Below are 27,543 nucleotides of genomic sequence, written 5' to 3'. Positions count from 1 at the left end.
AATAGATATGAGAGACTTTGGTTTATGTATATTTATATAATCTGACGATTAAATGCACACGTGTGGTTACTGAACATTGCTAATTTAGTTGTTATAAACTGGCTATAAATTTGTTAAGTCTGTTGCTTGTTTTTGTGTGTTTGTTTTAACCTTCTGCTGTTGTGTTGTTAGTCTGGTTGTTGTATGTGAACTTCAGCATGCTGCCGTCTCGTCCACGACTGCCTTTAAAAAGAGATTTTGAATCTTATTGGGACAATTCCTGGTTAAATGAAGGTCAAATAAAATAAAATAAAATAAAATAAAATACTGTGGTAGATGAAACAATATGGCTATAGAGCAGTGTGTGCAGGAATTCAGTTTGGATTCAGATTTAAAGATGAAATATCAAAAAAGATGATCTTCTGTCCCACTACAGTTATAATTTGTCGTACTGATGTAGAAGGTCAAAGTAAGGATTCATCTCTGAAGTATATAAACACGTATTTCATTTATTTCACAATCATAAATAACAATAATAATAATAATAATAATAATAATTATTATTATTATTATTATTATTATTATTATTATTATTATTATTATTATTATTGTTATTATTATTATTATTATTATTATTATTGTTATTATTATGGGGTTTTTTGTTTTTTTCTAGTGGTAGTGGTGGTAGTGCTGCTCTTTTTCTGAATTGATAGATCACTGATGATAGATCATTGATGAATCATTGATGGATCATTGATGGATCATTGATGGATCACTGATAGATCATTGATGGATCACTGATAGATCATTGATGAATCATTGATGGATCATTGATAGATCATTGATAGATCATTGACGAATCGTTGATGGATCTTTGATGGATCTTTGATAGACCGTTGATGGATCGTTGATGGATCGTTTGTGGATCGTTTGTGGATCGTTGATGGATCTTTGATAGCTTGTTGATGGGTCGTTGATGGATCATCGTGGTGCTGCAGGTGTGGGCTGATAGCATTATGGATCAAGTTAAATCCTATTTCAATAACATACTGATCAAACAGACTCTTTGGACCGGTTGGGGGTATTTTGCGTGGGCTCAGTTATAAACCGACCTGCTTCCTTCCTCTCGCCGTGCTGTCCTGACACATCGCAGAGCAGACGTGTGAGTGCTGTTGTAATTGTTGTTTGTAATTTTCTTGTACCTTACTAATTTCTTGGATTGACTTGGTTTCTTTCAAAGACATTAAGGAGGACAAGAAGGCAATGAGCAACAAAAAAAGAGATTCTTGCTATTTGCAATCATTTTCAGCAAGTAGTTTGGGTGAGTCTTCCCGTGTTTTTCAGAGAAATGCTCAGGATTTAAAGGTTCGAGCAGCAGCACGAGAAAAGACAAGCTTCCCTTTTTCATTTGTTTAGTTCAGAGCCGTGTTTTGCTGAGACCTTGAACGAGCTTATCTTATTTTAACATTTTTACACGTAAATGCAGCAACGTGAACTCAGACAGTCTGAATCTGAGTTCAACAGCACACCGAGCACACACACTCTGGACCGGCGCGGGGTCAGTCGGGGTCAGTCGGGGACTTTGGGGTCAGTCGGGGACTTTGGGGCCGTTATAAACCGACCTGCTTTGCTCCTCTCACCGTTTGGTCCTGACAGATCTCAGAGCAGACGCTGTGTTTGGTTTGTGTGTCAGAGCAGGATGAGCGCTGTGAAGCGAGCCACGCTGCTGCTGCTGCTGCTGGCGGCCATCGGCGCTAACGCGGCGCCGGACCACGATGACTGTCACGGGCTGAACACGCCGCTGAACAGGAATGACCTGCACAAGGTGAGACCAGACAGTTTCATGAGAGAAAAATCACACTCATTTTAGCAGATTTGTATTGTCTGTTTTTAAAGTGATTTAACCCTTTGAAACCTGGAGCGGCATCACTTTCCTCGTGCTGCTTTCAGACGCCTTTCACAGGTATTTAAACCATTGCACTCTGGGAAAATTGGTGCAAAATTGGTGCAATTTCTTGCAACTTGGTAGGAAATGTTCCACAAATTGCGAGAAATTAGTTAATTCAAAAACTATTTAAAATGTCTGGGGAAAAAAACACCTATGGAAAAAAAGTTCTGTAACAAAATGATTTGTTCAGCATTTTCCAGGTCATTTTCTTGTTTTTTCTATCTTTTTTTCACACTAATTTCAAAGTAATTTTCTTTGATTTTCACTACTTTCTTAGTCCGGGTCATTTTTTTAAATTTTATTTTTTGTCGTTTATTGCCTTCTTCCAAAGTTTCAAAAGAAAACAAGCTGATGTGGGAAATAGATAAAAAAGTACAAGAAACTTGCAAAGAAATAAAACAAAGAAAAGAACATTTAAAAAAAGGAAAGTTACAGTAAAAAAAAGTCGTAATTCTATAACATAACATTATAACATAACGTGTGATTATGAGAATTATTAATATGTTTTTCCCTCAATGTTTTCCCCACCTTTAAAAGAATAATTTTCTAAATCCACTTATTTCTTGCATTTTGTGGAACGTTTCTTACCAAGTTGCTCATTGCTTTTTTTATGCTTTTGAAAGAAATTGCACCAGTTTGGAGGTTCAAAGGTCAGCGTGGTGTCGGGCTGCTTTAGAGTCAGCGGGATTCATCCTCTGAGGACCACGAACGTCTGAATAAATCACTCCAACAGCCGTCGAAATGTTTCGTCTGACTGTCCTCCTCTCTCTCCTCCTGCAGATTTTGGGGGACTGGGTTCTGGTCTGGTCCGTCTCGAAAGACGAGCTAACCCCGCTCGAGTGGGCAAACCTCACCAGCTCCCATGTCGAGCTCACGCGGCTCGCTGACGACGACATCTTCTTCACCGAGAGGAACATGTTCCAGTGAGTGCTCACGGCAGCCTCGGCCACCAGTGTGTGAATGTGACCCGTAGTATGAAACTGACTAGATAGATAGATAGATAGATAGATAGATAGATAGATAGATAGATAGATAGATAGATAGATATACGTTATTGATCTCAAAACTGAGAAATTGGGGTGTAGCAGCGCCATGCAGTAAGAACAAGAGAATAAAGAGCACACATTATTAATTGAATATAAAGGAATACACTTAAAAAAACTAAAAAACTAAGAGACTGTACATATATACATGAGTAAAGTGCGGAACAGTATCTGAATAAATAAAAATAAAGTCAGCAGTGTAGAATGACATGGAGCGTGACACAGTCGCAGGTCCATTTACCGTTAAACTGGTCAGGTTGGTGGATTATCTTGAAAAGGAGAAATGCTCCCTTATATGAATTTCAACTAATTTGTACCAAAATTTGAGAGAAATGTGTCTACTGAGTGCGTAAAAAGCTGACAATTTTTGGTTCCAAAAACATTCTGAGAACAATACAGTGCAACCACTGAATGTTTCAGTAATGTTTTCTTTATGTTCCCAGAACGTTCTTTTAAAAGTTCAGAAAACGTTCTACCTTTGTTTTCATGTAACATTGTGGGAACGTTTGATAAAAGAACATTGTCTAAACTGTCACCTCTCAACATCACCAAAACATCCTCACATTGTTGTAGCTCAAACATTACGTCTTAGTCAGCATTATTAGAAGTGATAAACATCCTCAAAACCTTCTTTGAACATAAATAAAAAGGTTTTCTTCAAAGCATTATTGCAACTTGTAGGTAACATTAGCCAATGTTGTGGGAACGTTCCCTGCTGGCTTTTTCTTTTTTTTTTTTTTTTTTTTACATGTTTGGATGTTAATAGAGAATGCTGCCTGAACTTCAAGAGGAACATAAAGAAAACTGGCCACTGAAAATGTCACTAAAACTTTCAGTGGTTGCGTTGAAACGTTCTCAGAACGTTTTTAGAACAAAAACAGAGTTAGTTTGTGGTGTCGTTTTTGTCTAATTGTTTTGTGTCTTTTTCAGTAACAATTCATGTGTTAACTATTACATCAACATGACGCTGGACGAGTCTCACAACCACACACTGCACACCACCGGAGGCAGTGAGTCACACACACACACACACACACACACACACACACACACACACATATATACTATCATAGAAGCGTTTATGACTGACGCTGCAGTGTTCATTCTTTTTGTTATTCTTCCTCTTCGTCTTGATGCTATTTTTGTGTTTCGTTGTTGTTGTTTTTGTTTTTGCTGTATTATTAGTAACATGTTTGTGTGTGTGTGTGTGTGTGTGTGTGTGTGTGTGTGTGTGTTAGTGGTGGAGAAGGCCGGTGTTTTCAGTCCGGACACCGAATTAGGTCATGTGGATGTCTACGAGAGCTGCGCCGACTGTCTGGTGATGGTCTACCTGAGCAACGAGGGCAAATACCTGCTGAGCTACAGTAAACACACACACACACACACACACACACACACACACACACACACACAAAACGTACACTTTACTGACAATTATCATTTAATTGTTTAAAAAATCTGCGTTCACACGTCTTTCACGCTTCTTAAACCTTTACATCATGAGTGATTTTATTGGTTTGATTTCTTTCAAAAATATGACAAGAGACAATGAACAAATTGACATGAACTGTCTTAGAAATCACAAGAAATTAGTGAAAAGGTGACCAGAAAATAATCTGAAAGCCAACTTTTAAAAAAATAAGGGGGGGGAGGGGCAGAGTCATTAGAAAACCATCAAATAATCGGGTAACCTTTTTTACAATTCTTATGATTTTTTATTTAAATTTAGGTTGCAGAAAAATGTATATTTTTATAATTGTTATTTATATTTATTTATTTTTATTTTATTCCTGTTTTTGTTCTCATGTAACGATCCACTAATTTCTTGTTAAATTTTGGGTAATTTCTTGTGAAGTTGTCCATTGCTTCCTTTTCATGGTTCCAAAAGAAATCAAGTCAATGTGCTCAGGTTTTATAGGGTTAAGTTTCTGCCTAAAGACATCGATATAAACGCGTGTGAGTGTTTCAGGGAGGGAGGGGCACCATCGGGATGCTGAGGCGTTGAAAGCGGCCCTCGACGATCACAGGAAACAGTCGGAGTGTCTGGGATTCCCTCGGGACGAAGCGTTCAGCTACGACGGAGCCGCAGGTCGGTTTTTTGAGTGCGGTCTGCGTGTTTTTGCTCCCACGTAGTTCAGCTACAGACAGCACATTTATCAGTGAAATAATAGGAACAGAAAGGAGATTCATCCTCTCGTCTCCTCGCAGATTTTTGTCACAGGAAGTCTTCTCCGGAGGAGGAAGTTGAAGCAACTGCGAAGGAACAAGCTGCACCGACTGCTAAAGTCGAAGAGTCCTGAGCGACGAACATCAGAAATGTCCTTCACCCAGAAATTAAAACTCTAAAACCTGAATATTTGTGTTTTTTGCTTTTGTTTGGTTGAAGTGACTTCACATCATTTCATTTTTTGTGGTTTCATACTGAATCACGTTCAAACACTTCACGTCTTTCGAAAAGATCCGCTCCAGACGAGGTGTCCATTATCAGCAGTCAGAGGACAGCAGGGAGGACTGAACCCTTCGCCTCCGTGGAGTCCATTAACGGACGCTTCAGAGTCCGGAAAGTTTGATTAATGCCTGAAACAATCATTCATTTCCCATGAGGTGCATACAATGATGTTTAACCATCTTTTTTTTTTTAGGCTGATTCACAATGAAGATAATAATCATACCCAAAAAGACCGTTTGGAGTTTTCGACGCAGCAGAGTTTTTGCACGATTCACTTCTGTACAATTTAAACAGTGTTTGTGATGCAAAACACTCAACATAACTTCAACTGAATCGACTCATTTGGCTCCTACATCTGTGTTTATGCATCATTTCTCACATGATCTCCTTTCAGCCAATCACGTTTGGTGAAGGCCACGTTTGGGTCCAGTTCGTCAAACACGCACCGCTGTCCTTTGTCTTCGTAAACACTCGGCCGCCTGCTGTGAGCCGCGCAGACCGAGGAACAGCGTCTCTCTGAGGCGGCGAGTTTCGGCAGATTTGTAGATGTGTCAAAAAGTCATTTAAAAACTTGTTTACTAAAGTTATGAATGATGTTGACAGGTGACAAATCAGAGGATATTCTTTTATCAAACGTTCCCACAATGTTACATGACAACAAAGGAAGAACCTTTTCAAAGCAACATTCAGGAAATGTTATTGAGGCCTGAGATTACAGACTGTTTTGTAGATGAAAACGTAATGTAATGGGATATGTTAACAAGAAAAAAAACTCTGTTTATAGACAATGTTACCCAAACTTCGAGAAGAACGTTCAGGAAACGTGGAGAAAACTTGCAAATGAAAGTATGACTAAACATTCAGCGGTTGCATTGGTCCGTTCTCAGACCGTTTTTAAAACCAAAAACTGCTAGTTGGTCTTACTGGTGAATTTCATCGACTTATCACACTGTCAGCTTTGAGTCACGTAACCAGATGGCAGTTTTTGGTTCTAAAAACATTCTGAGAATGTTACAATGCAAACACTGAATGTTTTAGTAACGTTTTCAGTGGTAAGTTTTCTTCATGTTCCCAAAACATACTTCTCAAAGTTCAGGCAACATTCTCTATGAACGTCTTTTTTCTTTTTTGTTAGCAAGAAATAATTGAAGAAATTGTTTTGAAATTAAAAAAAGAAAAAAAATACTTGGAAAAAAATGCTTAAAAATATAATAATTTTGTCACATAATTTTAAACATGTAATTATGGAAACTATAAATGTACTTATTCCATGGCTTTTTAAGACATTTTGCTTTGCTCCTGAATATAATTTCTTGCTATTTGCAATCATTTTCAGCAAGTAGTTTGGGTGAGTCTTCCCGTGTTTTTCAGAGAAATGCTCAGGATTTAAAGGTTCGAGCAGCAGCACGAGAAAAGACAAGCTTCCCTTTTTCATTTGTTTAGTTCAGAGCCGTGTTTTGCTGAGACCTTGAGCGAGCTTATCTTATTTCAACATTTTTACACGTAAATGCAGCAACGTGAACTCAGACAGTCTGAATCCGAGTTCAACAGCACACTGAGCACACACACTCTGGACCGGCGCGGGGTCAGTCGGGGACTTTGGGGTCAGTCGGGGACTTTGGGGCCGTTATAAACCGACCTGCTTTGCTCCTCTCACCGTTTGGTCCTGACAGATCTCAGAGCAGACGCTGTGTTTGGTTTGTGTGTCAGAGCAGGATGAGCGCTGTGAAGCGAGCCACGCTGCTGCTGCTGCTGCTGGCGGCCATCGGCGCTAACGCGGCGCCGGACCACGATGACTGTCACGGGCTGAACACGCCGCTGAACAGGAATGACCTGCACAAGGTGAGACCAGACAGTTTCATGAGAGAAAAATCACACTCATTTTAGCAGATTTGTATTGTCTGTTTTTAAAGTGATTTAACCCTTTGAAACCTGGAGCGGCATCACTTTCCTCGTGCTGCTTTCAGACGCCTTTCACAGGTATTTAAACCATTGCACTCTGGGAAAATTGGTGCAAAATTGGTGCAATTTCTTGCAACTTGGTAGGAAATGTTCCACAAATTGCGAGAAATTAGTTAATTCAAAAACTATTTAAAATGTCTGGGGAAAAAAACACCTATGGAAAAAAAGTTCTGTAACAAAATGATTTGTTCAGCATTTTCCAGGTCATTTTCTTGTTTTTTCTATTTTTTTTCCACAATAATTTTAAAGTAATTTTCTTTGATTTTTTTACTACTTTCTTAGTCCGGGTCATTTTTTAAAATTTTATTTTTTGTCGTTTATTGCCTTCTTCCAAAGTTTTTAAAAGAAAACAAGCTGATGTGGGAAATAGATAAAAAGTACAAGAAACTTGAAAAGAAATAAAGCAAAGAAAAGAACATTTAAAAAAAGGAAAGTTACAGTAAAAAAAAGTCGTAATTCTATAACATAACATTATAACATAACGTGTGATTATGAGAATTATTAATATGTTTTTCCCTCAATGTTTTCCCCACCTTTAAAATAATAATTTTCTAAATCCACTTATTTCTTGCATTTTGTGGAACGTTTCTTACCAAGTTGCTCATTGCTTTTTTTATGCTTTTGAAAGAAATTGCACCATCCTCTGAGGACCACGAACGTCTGAATAAATCACTCCAACAGCCGTCGAAATGTTTCGTCTGACTGTCCTCCTCTCTCTCCTCCTGCAGATTTTGGGGGACTGGGTTCTGGTCTGGGGCGTCTCAAAGGACGGGCTAAATCCGTTCGAGTGGGCAAACCTCACCAGCTCCCATGTCGAGCTCACGCGGCTCGCTGACGACGACTTCCTCGTCACCGAGAGGAACTTGTACCAGTGAGTGCTCACGGCAGCCTCGGCCACCAGTGTGTGAATGTGACCCGTAGTATGAAACTGACTAGATAGATAGATAGATAGATAGATAGATAGATAGATAGATAGATAGATAGATAGATATACGTTATTGATCTCAAAACTGAGAAATTGGGGTGTAGCAGCGCCATGCAGTAAGAACAAGAGAATAAAGAGCACACATTATTAATTGAATATAAAGGAATACACTTAAAAAAACTAAAAAACTAAGAGACTGTACATATATACATGAGTAAAGTGCGGAACAGTATCTGAATAAATAAAAATAAAGTCAGCAGTGTAGAATGACATGGAGCGTGACACAGTCGCAGGTCCATTTACCGTTAAACTGGTCAGGTTGGTGGATTATCTTGAAAAGGAGAAATGCTCCCTTATATGAATTTCAACTAATTTGTACCAAAATTTGAGAGAAATGTGTCTACTGAGTGCGTAAAAAGCTGACAATTTTTGGTTCCAAAAACATTCTGAGAACAATACAGTGCAACCTCTGAATGTTTCAGTAATGTTTTCTTTATGTTCCCAGAACGTTCTTTTAAAAGTTCGAGCCACATTCTCTATAACCGTGTTATTTTATTGTTAATTTACATCATATCACATGACATCTAAAAAAAGTTCTGTAATCTCAGTCCTAAATAACTTTTTCTCAGTGTTACTTTGAGAATGTCCTCATGTCCTCTCACATGTTTGGATGTTAATAGAGAATGCTGCCTGAACTTCAAGAGGAACATAAAGAAAACTGGCCACTGAAAATGTCACTAAAACTTTCAGTGGTTGCATTGAAACGTTCTCAGAACGTTTTTAGAACAAAAACAGAGTTAGTTTGTGGTGTCGTTTTTGTCTAATTGTTTTGTGTCTTTTTCAGTGGCAGTTCATGTGTTAACTATTACCTCAACATGACGCTGCACAAGTCTCACAACCACACACTGCACACCACCGGAGGCAGTGAGTCACACACACACACACACACACACACACACACACACACACACATATATACTATCATAGAAGCGTTTATGACTGACGCTGCAGTGTTCATTCTTTTTGTTATTCTTCCTCTTCGTCTTGATGCTATTTTTGTGTTTCGTTGTTGTTGTTGTTGTTGTTGTTGTTGTTGTTGTATTATTAGTAACGTGTTGTTTGTGCGTGCGTGTGTGTGTGTGTGTGTGTGTGTGTGTGTGTGTGTGTATGTTAGCGATGGAGAAGGCCGGTGTTTTCAGTCCGGACACCGAATTTGATGATGTGGATATCTATATGAGCTGCGCCGACTGTCTGGTGATGGTCTACCTTAACACCAAGGGCAAAACCCTGCTGAGCTACAGTAAACACACACACACACACACACACACAAAACGTACACTTTACTGACAATTATCATTTAATTGTTTAAAAAATCTGCGTTCACACGTCTTTCACGCTTCTTAAACCTTTACATCATGAGTGATTTTATTGGTTTGATTTCTTTCAAAAATATGACAAGAGACAATGAACAAATTGACATGAACTGTCTTAGAAATCACAAGAAATTAGTGAAAAGGTGACCAGAAAATAATCTGAAAGCCAACTTTTAAAAAAATAAGGGGGGGGAGGGGCAGAGTCATTAGAAAACCATCAAATAATCGGGTAACCTTTTTTACAATTCTTATGATTTTTTATTTAAATTTAGGTTGCAGAAAAATGTATATTTTTATAATTGTTATTTATATTTATTTATTTTTATTTTATTCCTGTTTTTGTTCTCATGTAACGATCCACTAATTTCTTGTTAAATTTTGGGTAATTTCTTGTGAAGTTGTCCATTGCTTCCTTTTCATGGTTCCAAAAGAAATCAAGTCAATGTGCTCAGGTTTTATAGGGTTAAGTTTCTGCCTAAAGACATCGATATAAACGCGTGTGAGTGTTTCAGGGAGGGAGGGGCACCATCGGGATGCTGAGGCGTTGAAAGCGGCCCTCGACGATCACAGGAAACAGTCGGAGTGTCTGGGATTCCCTCGGGACGAAGCGTTCAGCTACGACGGAGCCGCAGGTCGGTTTTTTGAGTGCGGTCTGCGTGTTTTTGCTCCCACGTAGTTCAGCTACAGACAGCACATTTATCAGTGAAATAATAGGAACAGAAAGGAGATTCATCCTCTCGTCTCCTCGCAGATTTTTGTCACAGGAAGTCTTCTCCGGAGGAGGAAGTTGAAGCAACTGCGAAGGAACAAGCTGCACCGACTGCTAAAGTCGAAGAGTCCTGAGCGACGAACATCAGAAATGTCCTTCACCCAGAAATTAAAACTCTAAAACCTGAATATTTGGGTTTTTTGTTTTTGTTTGGTTGAAGTGACTTCACATCATTTCATTTTTTGTGGTTTCATACTGAATCACGTTCAAACACTTCACGTCTTTCGAAAAGATCCGTTCCAGACGAGGTGTCCATTATCAGCAGTCAGAGGACAGCAGGGAGGACTGAACGCTGTCCTTTCAAACTTTACGTCTCAGTCAGTATTTAACCTCACAGGAACATTATTTCATATGATAAACATCCTTAAAACGTTCTTTGAACATTAGATTAAAACGTTTTCTTCAAACTATTATTGTAACTCGTAGGTAACGTTAGCAAATGTTGTGGGAACGTTCCCTGTTGCTGGGTGAATCCTGTTGAGGAGCAGGTGAATGTGCTGTAGGGGTTAATCCTGTATAACTTCATACTGCGCTGTATTCAGTGTTAAACCTCACAGGAACATTATTTAAAATTAAAAAAAAACATCTTCATTAGATTAAAACGTTTTCTTCAAACTATTATTGTAAGTCGTAGGTAACGTTAGAAAATGTTGTGGGAACGTTCCCTGTTGCTGGGGTAGCACCTTGGTAACTATCACAATTAACAATAAAAGTAAAGATATGAATAATAACAATAGTAGAAGTATATGATAGTTTACTCAGCCAGCAGGAACGTTTGGTGTCTCAGTTAAGCTTTTCCGTCCCTGTTCACTTCATTGTCTTGTTACAGAATTGAATGGACCATTGATAATTTAAACGGACTTTCAATGCTTTTAATGGACTATTAATACTTTCAATGGACTTTTAACAATTTCATGGACTTTTAATAGTTTTAGTGGACTTTTTAATGGACCTTTAATTGAATTTCAATTCTTTTAATGGACTTAATGCGCTAATACTTCTTAACAGTCTTTTAATGGACCTTCTATATGTTTAATGAACCATTAATACTTTTAATTGACTTTTAATGATTTAAATTGACGTTTAATACTTGTAATGGACTTGCAATACTTTTAATGGACCTTGTTTACTTTTAATGCATCTTTAAATACTTTAACGGAGTTTTAATACCTTTAATGGACTTGTAATAGACGTTTGATGCTTTCAAGGACTTTAATACTCTGAATGGACTTTAATGGACCTGTAGTAGACTTTCAATAGTTCAAAAGGACTTTAAAACTCTTAATGGACTTAATTGTACCGGACTTTTTGTACTTTAAATGGACCTTTCATGCTTTTAATGGACTTTTGACATCCTTAATGGACATTTTCATTTCTTCCTAAACTACATTTTTAAAAAAATGACAGTAAAGCTACCTTGTACCTTGTACCTTAATTGTCTTTTAATGGATTTTTAACACTTATAACGGGTTTTTAATTCTCTAAATGGGCTTTCATTCCTCTAACGACTTATTTTTCTTTTTATTCTGGGACAACAACGACGGTTTTATCGTGATAACAAATTTATTTATAATAGTTATTAGGATCTTTATATATTTTTTATAAGTATTTTCTTTTTCTTTTTTAACTTTCCCCTATTTTTTGATGTCATTTTCTTGTACCTTACCAATTTCTTGGATTGGCTTGGTTTCTTTCAAAAACATTGGAAAGAGGCAATGAGCAACAAAAGAAGAGATGATCTAAAACTTAGCAAGAAATAAGTGAAGAAAATTATTTGAAATTAAAACAGAAAGAAATTACTTGGAAAAAAATGCTTAAAAATATAATAATTTTGTCACATAATTTTAAACATGTAATTATGGAAACTATAAATGTACTTATTCCATGGCTTTTTAAGACATTTTGCTTTGCTCCTAAATATAATTTCTTGCTATTTGCAATCATTTTCAGCAAGTAGTTTGGGTGAGTCTTCCCGTGTTTTTCAGAGAAATGCTCAGGATTTAAAGGTTCGAGCAGCAGCACGAGAAAAGACAAGCTTCCCTTTTTCATTTGTTTAGTTCAGAGCCGTGTTTTGCTGAGACCTTGAGCGAGCTTATCTTATTTCAACATTTTTACACGTAAATGCAGCAACGTGAACTCAGACAGTCTGAATCCGAGTTCAACAGCACACCGAGCACACACACTCTGGACCGGCGCGGGGTCAGTCGGGGTCAGTCGGGGACTTTGGGGTCAGTCGGGGACTTTGGGGCCGTTATAAACCGACCTGCTTTGCTCCTCTCACCGTTTGGTCCTGACAGATCTCAGAGCAGACGCTGTGTTTGGTTTGTGTGTCAGAGCAGGATGAGCGCTGTGAAGCGAGCCACGCTGGTGCTGCTGCTGCTGGCGGCCATCGGCGCTAACGCGGCGCCGGACCACGATGACTGTCACGGGCTGAACACGCCGCTGAACAGGAATGACCTGCACAAGGTGAGACCAGACAGTTTCATGAGAGAAAAATCACACTCATTTTAGCAGATTTGTATTGTCTGTTTTTAAAGTGATTTAACCCTTTGAAACCTGGAGCGGCATCACTTTCCTCGTGCTGCTTTCAGACGCCTTTCACAGGTATTTAAACCATCGCACTCTGGGAAAATTGGTGCAAAATTGGTGCAATTTCTTGCAACTTGGTAGGAAATGTTCCACAAATTGCGAGAAATTAGTTAATTCAAAAACTATTTAAAATGTCTGGGGAAAAAAACACCTATGGAAAAAAAGTTCTGTAACAAAATGATTTGTTCAGCATTTTCCAGGTCATTTTCTTGTTTTTTCTATCTTTTTTTCCACAATAATTTTAAAGTAATTTTCTTTGATTTTTTTACTACTTTCTTAGTCCGGGTCATTTTTTTAAATTTTATTTTTTGTCGTTTATTGCCTTCTTCCAAAGTTTTTAAAAGAAAACAAGCTGATGTGGGAAATAGATAAAAAGTACAAGAAACTTGCAAAGAAATAAAACAAAGAAAAGAACATTTAAAAAAAGGAAAGTTACAGTAAAAAAAAGTCGTAATTCTATAACATAACATTATAACATAACGTGTGATTATGAGAATTATTAATGTGTTTTTCCCTCAATGTTTTCCCCACCTTTAAAAGAATAATTTTCTAAATCCACTTATTTCTTGCATTTTGTGGAACATTTCTTACCAAGTTGCTCATTGCTTTTTTTATGCTTTTGAAAGAAATTGCACCAGTTTGGAGGTTCAAAGGTCAGCGTGGTGTCGGGCTGCTTTAGAGTCAGCGGGATTCATCCTCTGAGGACCACGAACGTCTGAATAAATCACTCCAACAGCCGTCGAAATGTTTCGTCTGACTGTCCTCCTCTCTCTCCTCCTGCAGATTTTGGGGGACTGGGTTCTGGTCTGGTCCGTCTCGAAAGACGTGCAAACCCCGTTCGAGTGGGCGAACTTCACCAGCTCCCATGTCGAGCTCAGGCAGCTCGCTGACGACGACATCTTCTTCACCGAGAGGAACATGTTCCAGTGAGTGCTCACGGCAGCCTCGGCCACCAGTGTGTGAATGTGACCCGTAGTATGAAACTGACTAGATAGATAGATAGATAGATAGATAGATAGATAGATAGATAGATAGATAGATAGATAGATAGATAGATAGATATACGTTATTGATCTCAAAACTGAGAAATTGGGGTGTAGCAGCGCCATGCAGTAAGAACAAGAGAATAAAGAGCACACATTATTAATTGAATATAAAGGAATACACTTAAAAAACTAAAAAACTAAGAGACTGTACATATATACATGAGTAAAGTGCGGAACAGTATCTGAATAAATAAAAATAAAGTCAGCAGTGTAGAATGACATGGAGCGTGACACAGTCGCAGGTCCATTTACCGTTAAACTGGTCAGGTTGGTGGATTATCTTGAAAAGGAGAAATGCTCCCTTATATGAATTTCAACTAATTTGTACCAAAATTTGAGAGAAATGTGTCTACTGAGTGCGTAAAAAGCTGACAATTTTTGGTTCCAAAAACATTCTGAGAACAATACAGTGCAACCTCTGAATGTTTCAGTAATGTTTTCTTTATGTTCCCAGAACATTCTTTTAAAAGTTCAGAAAACATTCTACCTTTGTTTTTATGTAACATTGTGGGAACGTTTGATAAAAGAACATTGTCTAAACTGTCACCTCTCAACATCACCAAAACATCCTCACATTGTTGTAGCTCAAACATTACGTCTTAGTCAGCATTATTAGAAGTGATAAACATCCTTAAAACCTTCTTTGAACATAAATAAAAAGGTTTTCTTCAAAGCATTATTGCAACTTGTAGGTAACATTAGCCAATGTTGTGGGAACGTTCCCTGCTGGCTTTTTCTTTTTTTTTTTTTTTTTTACATGTTTGGATGTTAATAGAGAATGCTGCCTGAACTTCAAGAGGAACATAAAGAAAACTGGCCACTGAAAATGTCACTAAAACTTTCAGTGGTTGCATTGAAACGTTCTCAGAACGTTTTTAGAACAAAAACAGAGTTAGTTTGTGGTGTCGTTTTTGTCTAATTGTTTTGTGTCTTTTTCAGTAACAATTCGTGTAATAACTATTACATCAACATGACGCTGGACGAGTCTCACAACCACACACTGCACACCACCGGAGGCAGTGAGTCACACACACACACACACACACACACACACACACACACACATATACTATCATAGAAGCGTTTATGACTGACGCTGCAGTGTTCATTCTTTTTGTTATTCTTCCTCTTCGTCTTGATGCTATTTTTGTGTTTTGTTGTTGTTGTTTTTGCATTATTAGTAACGTGTTGTTTGTGTGTGTGTGTGTGTGTGTGTGTGTGTGTTAGTGGTGGAGAAGGCCGGTGTTTTCAGTCCGTACAACGAATTAGGTCATGTGGATGTCTACGAGAGCTGCGCCGACTGTCTGGTGATGGTCTACCTGAGCACCGAGGGCAAATTCCTGCTGAGCTACAGTAAACACACACACACACACACACACACACACACACTCACACACTCACACACACACACACACACACACTCACACACTCACACACACACTCACAGAATCATTAGAAAACCATCAAATAATCGGGTAACCTTTTTTACAATTCTTATGATTTTTTATTTAAATTTAGGTTGCAGAAAAATGTATATTTTTATAATTGTTATTTATATTTATTTATTTTTATTTTATTCCTGTTTTTGTTCTCATGTAACGATCCACTAATTTCTTGTTAAATTTTGGGTAATTTCTTGTGAAGTTGTCCATTGCTTCCTTTTCATGGTTCCAAAAGAAATCAAGTCAATGTGCTCAGGTTTTATAGGGTTAAGTTTCTGCCTAAAGACATCGATATAAACGCGTGTGAGTGTTTCAGGGAGGGAGGGGCACCATCGGGATGCTGAGGCGTTGAAAGCGGCCCTCGACGATCACAGGAAACAGTCGGAGTGTCTGGGATTCCCTCGGGACGAAGCGTTCAGCTACGACGGAGCCGCAGGTCGGTTTTTTGAGTGCGGTCTGCGTGTTTTTGCTCCCACGTAGTTCAGCTACAGACAGCACATTTATCAGTGAAATAATAGGAACAGAAAGGAGATTCATCCTCTCGTCTCCTCGCAGATTTTTGTCACAGGAAGTCTTCTCCGGAGGAGGAAGTTGAAGCAACTGCGAAGGAACAAGCTGCACCGACTGCTAAAGTCGAAGAGTCCTGAGCGACGAACATCAGAAATGTCCTTCACCCAGAAATTAAAACTCTAAAACCTGAATATTTGTGTTTTTTGCTTTTGTTTGGTTGAAGTGACTTCACATCATTTCATTTTTTGTGGTTTCATACTGAATCACGTTCAAACACTTCACGTCTTTCGAAAAGATCCGTTCCAGACGAGGTGTCCATTATCAGCAGTCAGAGGACAGCAGGGAGGACTGAACGCTGTCCTTTCAAACCTTACGTCTCAGTCAGTTGCTGGGTGAATCCTGTATAACTTCATACTGCGCTGTAAATCTTGAGTCGCGTGTAAACTCCGTTAAGAGGAAGGTGAATGTAGGGCGAATTTTAAAAAAAAAGTCTGTGTACGCGCCACAGTCTGGCGTGCGTCCCTGTTGATGTCCGTCCAGCGGTTTTCTGATTCATCGAGGAGGTCTGACTGAGTCATGGGACGGTGAATCAAAGAGCCAATCAGAGTTCAATAACACGCCAGTGCACACACGCTCTCAGCCAGCTCGGCGCCGACACTGGCGGCGGCCTCCAGCTGAATAAAAAAACAACAAAACATCAACTCATGAAACTCTTAAAAGAAAAAGGAGAACTGTTTGAGTTCAGATACCATGGAGATGTTGCAATAACAACAATCAACAACCTACAACATGTAGAAAAATGATAAAAAAAATATGAGATAAGATTTCATATAAAATACAAAACTGGCACCTGAAAATATATTTACCTGAACTGGGGCGCCTGCAAGTCTTCTGTTAATTAAGTCTTCTAATTAGCAGAAGACCTCTTTTTAAACTGCTATTTTTACATCATCATCAGAAAACCACCACAGAATTACGTAGATGAAAACCACTGTGAAAACGAATGAATTAAAACGTGCTCATTCACACCTCCTGGAAATCAACTTTGGAAACAGATGATCCAAAATAGGTTCTGCGAGGTTCTGCCTCGCCACACGTGGCTGCTCAGAGTTTCCTCTCTGAGTTTCCTCTCTGAGTCCAGTGGTCTTTGAAAGTCATACAAACAAATCATTTTTCAACATTATTATTGTTGTCGCTCTTTTTTCTGGGTTGTTAAGACGTCGTGTCGAACCTCGACAATTTAATTTCTGCACTTTTGGATCAGGCTGGTTTCAACGGACGTGTCGGCGCCGAGCTGGCTGAGAGCATGTGTGCACTGGCGTGTTATTGAACTCTGAGTGGCTCTTTGAATCAGAAAACTGCTGGACGGATATCAACAGGGACGCACGCCAGACTGCAGCGCGTACACAGACTTTTTTTTTTTAATTCGCCCTACATTCACCTTCTTCTTAACGGGGGTTACACGCAAGTCAAGTTTTACAGCGCAGTATGAAGTTATACAGGATTAACCCCTACAGCACACTCACCTGCTCCTCAACAGGATTCACCCAGCAACGGGGAACGTTCCCACAACATTTGCTAACGTTACCTACGAGTTACAATAATAGTTTGAAGAAAACGTTTTAATCTAATGTTCAAAGAACATTTTAAGGATGTTTATCATATGAAATAATGTTCCTGTGAGGTTAAATACTGACTGAGACGTAAAGTTTGAACTGCAACGTTGTGAGGATGTTTCAGTGATTTGTATAAGAATCTTCTTTCTTATAAAACGTTCCCTCAATGTTACAAGAGAACAAAGGAAGAACTTTTTCAAAGCAACATTAAGAACATGTTATTGGGGACTGAGAGTGCACTTTTTCTGTTATTAATGTAAATGTAATATACTGTGATTTACTGACCAAAGACACATATCTAACATTTTATGCTTATAAAGGATGTTTACCTAACTTTTCCCAAAACTTGCCACTGAAACATCCCTAAAATGTTACATTGGTTGTACTCTTTTCATAACATATTTAGAGCCAAAAATTGCTTGCTAGGGAAACTTTCAAAGCTGTAAACTACTAATATCATTTTAAACGGCTTTAAGGGAGAAAGAAAGCCACGAATCTGCTGAAATGAGTCTGATGTGATGAGCTGAATTTTCTGTTGTTGTTCAGCTAAAACATGTCAGCAGTTTTTTGTCCTTTAACCTTTTCACATGCAAATACAGCAAACTGCACGTAAACAGAGTGAATCAGAGGCCGAGTCAGAGTTCAACAGCACCCTGAGCAAACACACACTTTGGACCGGCTCGGGGTTTGGTGCGAGCTCAGGGTGTCGGATTGGGGACTCGGGGGCCGTTATAAACTGACCTGCTTCCCTCAGAGCAGACGCTGTGTTTGATTTGTGTGTCAGAGCAGGATGAGCACTGTGAAGCGAGCCACACTGCTGCTGCTGCTGCTGGCGGCAGCCATAAGCGCCAACGTTGCGCCAAACCACAACAACCATGGCCACGGCCGCGGCCACGACCACGACCACGACCACGGCCGCGGCCACGACCACGGCCACAGTCACGACCACGGCCACGGCCAAGGGCACGGGCATGGCCGCGGCCACGACCACGGGCGCGGCCGTGGCCACGACCACGACCACAACCACGACCACGGCCACGGCCACGGCCACGACCACGGCCACGGCCACGGCCACGACCACGACCACGGCCACGAGCACAGTGACTGTCGCAGGGTGATGCCAGCAACTGACCTGCACAAGGTGAGACCAGACGTCCATCACAGCTGAGGGGACGGGTGTTTCCACGGTAAAATACTGGAGTGTTTTGGCTTAATTCAGCTTTAATTGAAGTTATGATCTGTGTTGTGTCAGCATGGCCTGCACACTGCACTGATATACTTGGAGGTGGGAGAAGTACTCAGATCCTTTACTTAAGTAAAACTAGAAAGACCACAGTATAAAAATACTCCACTGTCCTTTAAAATGTTACTTCAGTGTGAAGCCAGTTACTGATACTTTGTATACTCCAGGGTAGATTAGTGTGGTGGTTCATTGTTATATCATGTAAACATATTAAACATATGCATTTTTTTTGTGAATTTGTATTTATGTGAAAACAGTTTACATCTTAGGCCACAATGCGAATTTCATTCTGATAATAAAGTGAAACCAAATCAAAGCGGCCACATAAATGTAGTTTCCTTGTGACGTGGAGTAGAAGTATAAAGCAGTCTGTCTTACGCCTCCTTCTGCAGCTCTCCGGGGACTGGGTTCTGGTCTGGGGTGTGGCTGAGACTCAGGTGGGCCGGGGCCTCCTGTCGCACGTCAGCAGCTCGCACGTCGAGCTCCGCTTCCTCGATGACAACCACAACGTCACGTTCAACGAGAGGAACCTGCTCCTGTGAGGGGTTAACGCTCACGTTACAGATGTTTACGGAGTCACAGTCTTTTTAGTTTTCCTCAGAATCAAAGGGATCCACGAGTACATATACTTTTAATGGACTTTTAATACTTTGATGGACTTTACATTAACTATTAATACTTTTACTAGGCTTTTAATAGTTTTTAATGGACTTTTGATGGTCTTTAAATGGACCCGTTATACTTTTAATAGACTTTAACTGACATTAACTGGACCTTTTATGCTTTTAATGGACTAGTAATGAACTATTAATAGCTTTTTTGTACTTTTAATAGACCAGTTATAGAGTATTAACACTTTTAATGGACTTTTAGTAGACTATTAATACTTTTGATAGACTTTTAATGGACCCTTTGTACATTTAATGGACTTTTAGTGGTTGTTTAATGGACCCTTTATATTTTTGACAGACCTTTGATGCTTTTAATAAACTTTTTATGAATTAATAATACTTTTTATGGACTTTTAGTACTTATTAACAGACTTTTAACAGGCCTTTTATATTTTTAATGGGCTTTAACTGAACTATTAATACTTTTAATGTACTTTTAATACACATTAGGAAAATTTTAATGGGTCTTTTATACTTTTCATGGACTTTTAATTAACTGTTAATACTTTCAGTAGACTTTCAATGCTTTTAATGGACTTTTAATTGACCATTAATTCTGGACTTTTAATGCTTTTAATGAACTTTTTAATACTTTTAATGATCTTTTGATGGGCTTTTAACAGACTTTTAATACTTATGATGGAGACTTTTGCAGAAATAAACACAAAAGCCTCAAGTTATACATTGTGAGATCAATATACCACACCGGGAGAAAGTGTTGCATTGAAATTTTAGTTCAGTGCAGTTATTTTATTGTGTTTTTATGTCATTTTGTCTAACTGGTTGTGTCATTTTCAGTGACAAGTCGTGCATTGCCTTTTTACTCGACATGTCAGAGGAGGACTCAGGCAACTACACACTGCACTGCACCGTTTCCAGTGAGTAGCATTAACACTTACACACACACACTTTTCATTTTAATTTCAAAGCACATTAAACCACTTAAATTTTGATTTAAGTGATAAATAAAAAAGTGACAGATAAATCTACCTTCTACCTTTTTGTCTTTCTATACCTGTGAGGGTCCCCTGCAGCCATAATGTATCTTCATGTTTGTATCTCAGGTGTTAGCAGGGAACCTTCGAGGAGAACTTTTTACAGACAGATGGATGAAAATATAAAAGAATGGTTACCCTTTAGTGTCTGTTTGTCTCATTTCAGTCTCTTTTCTTCTTCCTGTTGTGATAACTGTGTGTGTGTTGATGCATGTGTCCTAAATGTAGTCCAGATTGTGTATTTGAGTGTAATCAGTGAATTTGCAGCTCAGCTCCTACAATAAGTCTAAAATACACTGTGGAAACTAAATAGTTACATTCAGACTGTTCAGGTCCAAAAATGCTCCATTGAAACCCATTCAAAGTGACATTTTTGATCCCACAGCCATCAGAGCAGAAAAACAGGACTTGTATTATTTCTGGGTGTCATTCTGGGCTTTTGACTCTGAATTTGTCATTTTGACTATTTTCCACCTGATGAGGTCATTTTGACCATATTTGGCATATGGAGGAAATACATGCTATTTCCACTAGGTGACCTGTCACAGTCAATGTAGCTGCTGATCACTGACATATCCCAGACTGTCAGCAGCTACACTCACACACTGACATATCCCAGACTGTCAGCAGCTACACTCACACACTGACATATCCCAGACTGTCAGCAGCTACACTCACACACTGACATATCCCAGACTGTCAGCAGCTACACTCACACACTGACATATCCCAGACTGTCAGCAGCTACACTCACACACTGACATATCCCAGACTGTCAGCAGCAAGGGAAAAAAGTCAACTTAGAGTCAACAAAAAGTCAACATGTAGAATACTGAAAATGATCTTTTTTTATTTAAAAACATAGCAGCATCATGACAACCCTCTATTTAAAGGGTTATAATTCTATATTTGATATTTACGATTAGGATTGATACTGGTAAAAACAGATAAATAAATAAACCCAATGGAAGTAGAAAATTATTTTAATGTATAATATTTTTATAGTCCCATCTAAAAACATAGTGGCATCATGACAAAAACCTGGGATCTGAAGGGTTAAAATTCTGAAAATTAATTAATATTTGATATTTATGATTACAACTTATGTTGGTTAAGAATAAACTAAATTAAAGTGGAAAATAAAATTAATGTATAATGTTTTTTAAAGACTGATTTTCAAAAGTGCAGAGCGATGCAAGTGTGTGTGTGATATTAAAGCGGGCCCAAAGTTTTACTGTTGTTGTTTTTGTTGTTGTTGTTAGTGACGGTGGTGACGTGTGTTGTTTGTGTGTGTTTTAGAGATGGAGATTAACGGAGTTGTTCAACCTTACAACGAGTCAGGCTATATGGATTTCTACGAGAGCTGCCCTGAATGCATGATGCTGGTCTACGAGGGCCCGAATGGCCGATTTCTGATGAGCTACAGTAAACTTACCACACACACACACGCACACACACACACACACACATTCTGTCATTCTGGCAGTTTATTTGTGATTGTGTGTGTTTCAGGGAAGGACGGGCACCATCGGGATGTTGAGGAACTGAAAGCGGCCCTCGACAATTACAAGAAACAAGCCGAGTGTCTCGGATTCCCTCACGACCAAGCGTTCAGCTACGACGGAGCTGCAGGTACGTTTTTTTGGGTGCAGTCTGCCTGTTATTAGTCCCACCGCCCAACGTACAGACAACTGAAATAACTGAAACATACAAACGATTCATCTCCTCGTCTCTTGCAGATTTTTGTCACAAGAAATCCTCTCCAGACGCGGGGGTTGACGTGAAGCCGGCTGCGTCCTGAGAGACAAACATCAGAGTGTCAACACGTGTCAGAAATGTCCTTCAACAATCAAATAAAACACTCTTTTAACAGCATCACATCTATTGCTAAGATGCAAAGATACAAATGAACTTCTGATCATTCATTGTTGTTGTATTATACATTTAATGTTATTCAAGATATAGATATAAGTGAATAAAATAACAAATATATATATATTTTATGTCTTTGTTTGTTTGTCTAAAACCATGTTTTACCAAACGTTTGGTCGGCCTTTTACATAAAAATAGTGATTTTAGTAGATAGTAGATTTAGATAGTAATTTTGATTTTTTGTCATGACCACCTCAACAGTTTGGTAGAGGGCTATATTTAAAAACATTAATATAAAAGCTCCCAGCTGAGACTCGTCGGTAACAACCGCAACGTCACATTCAGCATGAGGAGCGTGCTGATGTCGGCGCTCACGCTCACGTTACCGATGTTTGTGGAGTCTTTTTGTTTTACTCAGAATCAAATTAATCTTTTAATCCACTGCGAACAGGAGCTGCTAATGGATCACTTTGCATACTTTTAAAGGACTTTTAATACTCTAACTGGACTTCTGACACTTTTGATAGACTATTGATAATATTAATGGACCCTGTAAAATTGTTACAGACTTTTAATGGACCATTAATATTTTAAATTGACTTTCAGTGCTTTTAATGGTCTATTAATACTTTCAATGGACTTTTTAATGACCTTTAATTGAATTTGAATAGGTTTTTTTGTTTTTCCAAATGGCTTCACATCAAATCATTGTTTATTATTGTTTTCAAACACTTCAGTTTTACTGTCATGGTAATTATTCATGTAAAGAGCAACTTGTAAGCCCTTTTTTGGGTGCTTTTTTTTTTTTTTTTAAATCTCATATCCCTCAACATCAAACAAATCTTCATATTCCTCATGAAGCTAGGTCTCAAAAATCGCTATTGTTGCAAATTTAATGCCTGAATATCTTAAGCAATTTTTGATATTTGCAAAGACTAAAGTCTCCTGCTGTTGACATGAATTAGTGACGTTGCTCCGTTGGTTTTACGTCCCTCTTAAACTGTCCGTCCGTGTAGTTGTCGCAGTGATTCTGTGCTGTCATAGAAAGGATTTTTAGGATTGTGTAGTTTGTGTTCTGTGTATTCAAAAGCTTTCAGATTTTTTTATGTCGCATAAACTGTGTAGGCTGCAGATCATTTATGTCAGGGGTTAATAAGTGTTGTCATGGATTGTTTATAATGAAAGTCACACTGTAAGCTGTTTGAGAGCTGACCTGTAATGAATAACACACTGAGCACACGAACTCTGGACCGACTCGGGGTCCTGTGAGGACTCGGGGGCCGTTATAAACCGACCTGCTTCCCTCCTCTGGTTTGGTTTGTGTGTCAGAGCAGGATGAGCGTTGCGAAGCGAGCCACGCTGCTGCTGCTGCTGCTGGCGGCCATCGGCGCCAACGCATCGCACGACCACAATGGCTGTCACGGGCTGAACACGCCGCTGAGCAAGACTGACCTGCACGAGGTGAGACCAGGCGTCCATCACTCCTGAGTGAATGGTAAATGGGCTGCACTTGTATCGCGCTTTCTAGTCTTTTGACCACTCAAAGGACTTTCACACTACAGGTCACATTCACACATTCACACATTCACACACTGCTGGCTGAGGCTACTGTACAAGGTGCCAGCTGCTACTCAGTAACCGTTCACACACACTCACACTCTGATGACGCGGCATCAGGAGCCGTTTGGGGTTCAGTGTCTTGCCCAAGGGTACTACGACATGTTGACCGGAGGAGCCGGGGATCGAACCGTCGACCTTCGTAGAGGACGACCAAAGCTGTGATGGAAATCCGCCTAATAGTTAAATCTAAAACTGTTCATTTCACAGTGTGAACATGTACAAGGCAAATTTGCAGATTCCTAAAATGCCATCTGGGTTTGGGTGGTCTGTAATATTTCAGACCTTCGTGCGGTACATGACGGTGTAAGTGTGCGGTGCTGTTGACCTCCGCGGGTTAAACTTCTCACCTGGCTGCAGGTGTGCGTGAGTTACTCTGGGAAGTTTAACGTGGAATCAGTCTAAAACATACGAACCACGTGTGCGTTTTAAAGAATAGAGCAGACATCATGTCCTCAGTGTCCTCACTCGTAGCTTTAGCTCTGTCCTCCTCCCCCTGCAGGTTTTCGGGGACTGGGTTCTGGTCTGGTCCGTGGCAGACTATCAGCGAGGCCGGGACCTGCTGCCGAAGCTCATCAGCTCCCACGTCGAGCTGCGACTCCTCCCTGACAATCACACCGTCATGTTCAACGAGAGGAACCTGTTCGTGTGAGCGCTCACATCGAGCACATCTTCGGTCAGACGGTCTCAGCCGTCCGCCTGTGAAATGAGGACTCGAGGATTTTATTTTGATTTACATTCCTCAGATTTTTGGAAATTTCTAGGATTTTAGAACATTTGGATTTCAGGACTTTTCTCAGAATTTAGGACAATTTTCAGATTTTAGTCTTAGATTTTTTTTTATTTTAGAACATTTCTCTGATTTCACGACATTTCTAGGATTTTTGGATGATTCCAGGGTTTAAGGACACGTTTTGAATTTTAGGACATTTCTTAGATTTAAGGACACTTCTCTGATTTCAGGATGTCTCTAGGATTTGAGGACATTTCTTAGACTTTAGGACGTTTGTAAGATTTTAGGACATTTCTTGAATTTCAGGACATTTGTGAGATTTGAGGACATCAGTGTCTCAGCTGTGTCCTCTGTCGGGGGTGTGGGGGATCCTCCTCTGGCACTTTTTTTTATCAACAAGCTCTATTTTGATGCTGTTTTATGTCTCTGACACCTTATGGAGACTAAAAGGACAAAAACTGTTCACTTAAATAAACAGGTTTAAACAGGGGATGTTGTGTTTTTGTGCTATCGAACTGTTTTGTTTTTTTTTGTTGTTTTTTTCAGGGACGAGTCATGTACCAAGCACTTCATCAACATGTCGACGTCTGACTCTGACAACCACTCACTGCACAACATCGCTGCCAGTGAGTCGCACACACACACACACACACACACACGCACACAAATACAGATACATGGGTTTAGGTCACTTTAGATAAAATTTGACAAAAGTATTTTTGCTGTTATTGTTGTGACATGTGTGCTGCTAAACACTAACATACCCCAGACTGTCAGCAGCAAAAATTGAATTAAGTTCAATTAAATTAAAGTAAATTCTATTTTGCATGCATTATATTTATAATAATTTATTTTGTGTGTGTGTGTGTGTGTGTGTGTGTGTGTGTGTACGCGTGCGTGCGTGCATGTGTGTGTGCGCATGTGTGTGTTAGTGTTGGAGATAGACGGAGTTGTTAGTCACAACAACGAGGAAGGTCATACGGATTTCTATAAGAGCTGCTCCGACTGTCTGCTGATGGTCTACACGAGCGCCGAGGGCCGATACCTGCTGAATTACAGTAAACACACACACACACACACACACACAATGAAACTGATTTTATTTGTTTTTTAAAAATGGGAAGCAGGTTATGAGCAACTTTAAAAGCTTGGGAAATATTTATAATTCTCATAATAACATATTTAAAATGATGTGACAATTTAATTGTCATTTTTTAAGCACTTTCCTCAGGTAATTTCCTCGTTTCTTTGTTTTACTCTCTTTTCCCTTTTTTTTTTGTCAATTTTCAGGTAATTTTCTTGGCTTTCTTTTTTTTTATATATATATATACTAATTTCTTGCTCATTTTTTAGGTAATTTCTTTTACTTTTTTTTATATTTAAATCTACAAAGCTCTTGGTGGAACGTTTCTTACTAAAATTGCTCCCCATTTTATAAAATGAGTTAAATCAATTTGCTTAGATTCGCAGTTATCAAACGTCTGTGGTGTGTGTGTGTGTGTGTGTGTGTTTTTCAGGGAGGGAGGGGCACCATCAGGATGTTGAGGTGTTGAAAGCGGCCCTCAGCGATCACCAAAGACTGGCCGAGTCTCTGGGATTCCCTCTTGACAAACCTTTCAGCTACGATGGAGCTGCAGGTCAGTTTCTGTGTGCAGGCTGCGTGTTTTCACTCCCACAGCCCGAAGTACACGCAACTCTTATAGCAATTAAAAAAAATCACAAAAGACAACTGAAATGTGTAAATGATTTTTCCTCTTGTCCCCTTGCAGATTTTTGTCATAAGAAATCCTCTGCGGTTGAAGAGTCTGGCTGTGACGCACAGAGAGCCAGCACATATCAGACCTGTTCTGCACCGTAAAATAAGTAAATAAAATAAAATATGCCGTCTGCAGGGTTTTAAAGGCATGTTTTCAGCCATGTAAGTTGTAGATCCATCCCTTAAGCCAAAATAAAAAACAGAAGTCCCTCCTCAGTGCTTAAATATATGAGCTGATATGCTCCCCCCTTTTTGCTGCAGCCCTTCCACCCTAATAAATAACAGACAGTCCCTTACCTCGCTCTTTTGTGCTGCTTGTTTGTGTGAGTGATTGTTTCTCCTTTTTTTATTTAAAAAAATATATACTTTTCTCTCTTGATGTTCAGCATAATGGCACCTCGATTGTTGGTTTTGCATTTGATTGTGTTGTTGCATCCAGTTTCTTTCTCTATATTTTGCTTTAACAAAAACGTCTTTTTTTTCTTTTTCTTTTACTGTAGAAACACTGGGGTGAGGTGGGGTGTTACTACTTGTACAACAACTACTACTATTACTACTACAACAACTACTACTAATAATAACAATAATAATAATGATAATGATGATAGCAACATGTCATCTTTGCAATGTGCAATATGTGTTATGTATTTTGTATGTGCAATATCCTGTGACGTACAATGTTGACTATGTGCAATTCATTATGTTTGTTTTATCACACTGTGGAGGCATGTTGTGCGCAGCATACGAGTCCAAAACAAATTTCCCCATGGGGACAATAAAGTATATCGTATCGTATCGTATCGTATCGTATCGTATCGTATTGTATCCTATCGTATCTACCACTTCTTTCAGTTACTAGATTAGAAGAATTAGAAGAAGAAGAAGAAGAAGAAGAAGAAGAAGAAAAACAGTAATTCATTCACCAATTTTTTTTCTTGACAATAGAGATGCAGTGAGTTGGGGTTACTGATAAATAATCAATAATCATTTTAAAAAATCATCCCA

General features: G+C 39.0%; 2 protein-coding genes across 2 annotated transcripts; both read left to right on the top strand.

Annotated features, from left to right (window-relative positions):
- The first annotated feature begins 1,607 nt into the window (after window positions 1–1,607).
- Window positions 1,608–22,558, top strand: LOC121937908 (uncharacterized). The gene is made up of 27 exons (XM_088090764.1): window positions 1,608–1,804; window positions 2,708–2,850; window positions 3,901–3,980; window positions 4,209–4,334; window positions 4,940–5,059; window positions 5,179–5,267; window positions 5,814–5,903; window positions 6,956–7,261; window positions 8,110–8,252; window positions 9,151–9,230; window positions 9,481–9,606; window positions 10,192–10,311; window positions 10,431–10,519; window positions 12,570–12,914; window positions 13,821–13,963; window positions 15,023–15,102; window positions 15,311–15,472; window positions 15,503–15,690; window positions 15,761–15,767; window positions 15,842–15,961; window positions 16,081–16,157; window positions 18,424–18,792; window positions 19,287–19,432; window positions 20,364–20,443; window positions 21,860–21,985; window positions 22,073–22,192; window positions 22,300–22,558. The coding sequence occupies exons 1-27, from the start codon at window positions 1,679–1,681 to the stop codon at window positions 22,359–22,361; spliced, it is 3,663 nt and encodes a 1,220-aa protein (XP_087946890.1). The 5' UTR covers window positions 1,608–1,678; the 3' UTR covers window positions 22,362–22,558.
- Window positions 22,559–22,689: 131 nt separating this feature from the next.
- Window positions 22,690–27,338, top strand: LOC121938332 (saxitoxin and tetrodotoxin-binding protein 1-like). Its single transcript, XM_042481596.2, has 6 exons — window positions 22,690–23,893; window positions 24,552–24,697; window positions 25,329–25,408; window positions 25,715–25,840; window positions 26,300–26,419; window positions 26,552–27,338. Exons 1-6 carry the CDS (start codon window positions 23,768–23,770, stop codon window positions 26,638–26,640), a joined length of 687 nt encoding a protein of 228 aa, XP_042337530.2. The 5' UTR covers window positions 22,690–23,767; the 3' UTR covers window positions 26,641–27,338.
- The last annotated feature ends 205 nt before the right edge of the window (window positions 27,339–27,543 follow it).

This window comes from Plectropomus leopardus, chromosome 17 (genome assembly GCF_026936395.1).
Source record: "Plectropomus leopardus strain MGB_pleo_1.0 chromosome 17, ASM2693639v1, whole genome shotgun sequence".
NCBI classification, from domain to species: Eukaryota; Metazoa; Chordata; class Actinopteri; order Perciformes; family Serranidae; genus Plectropomus; species Plectropomus leopardus.
This window is presented reverse-complemented; position numbering and strand designations above follow the sequence as displayed.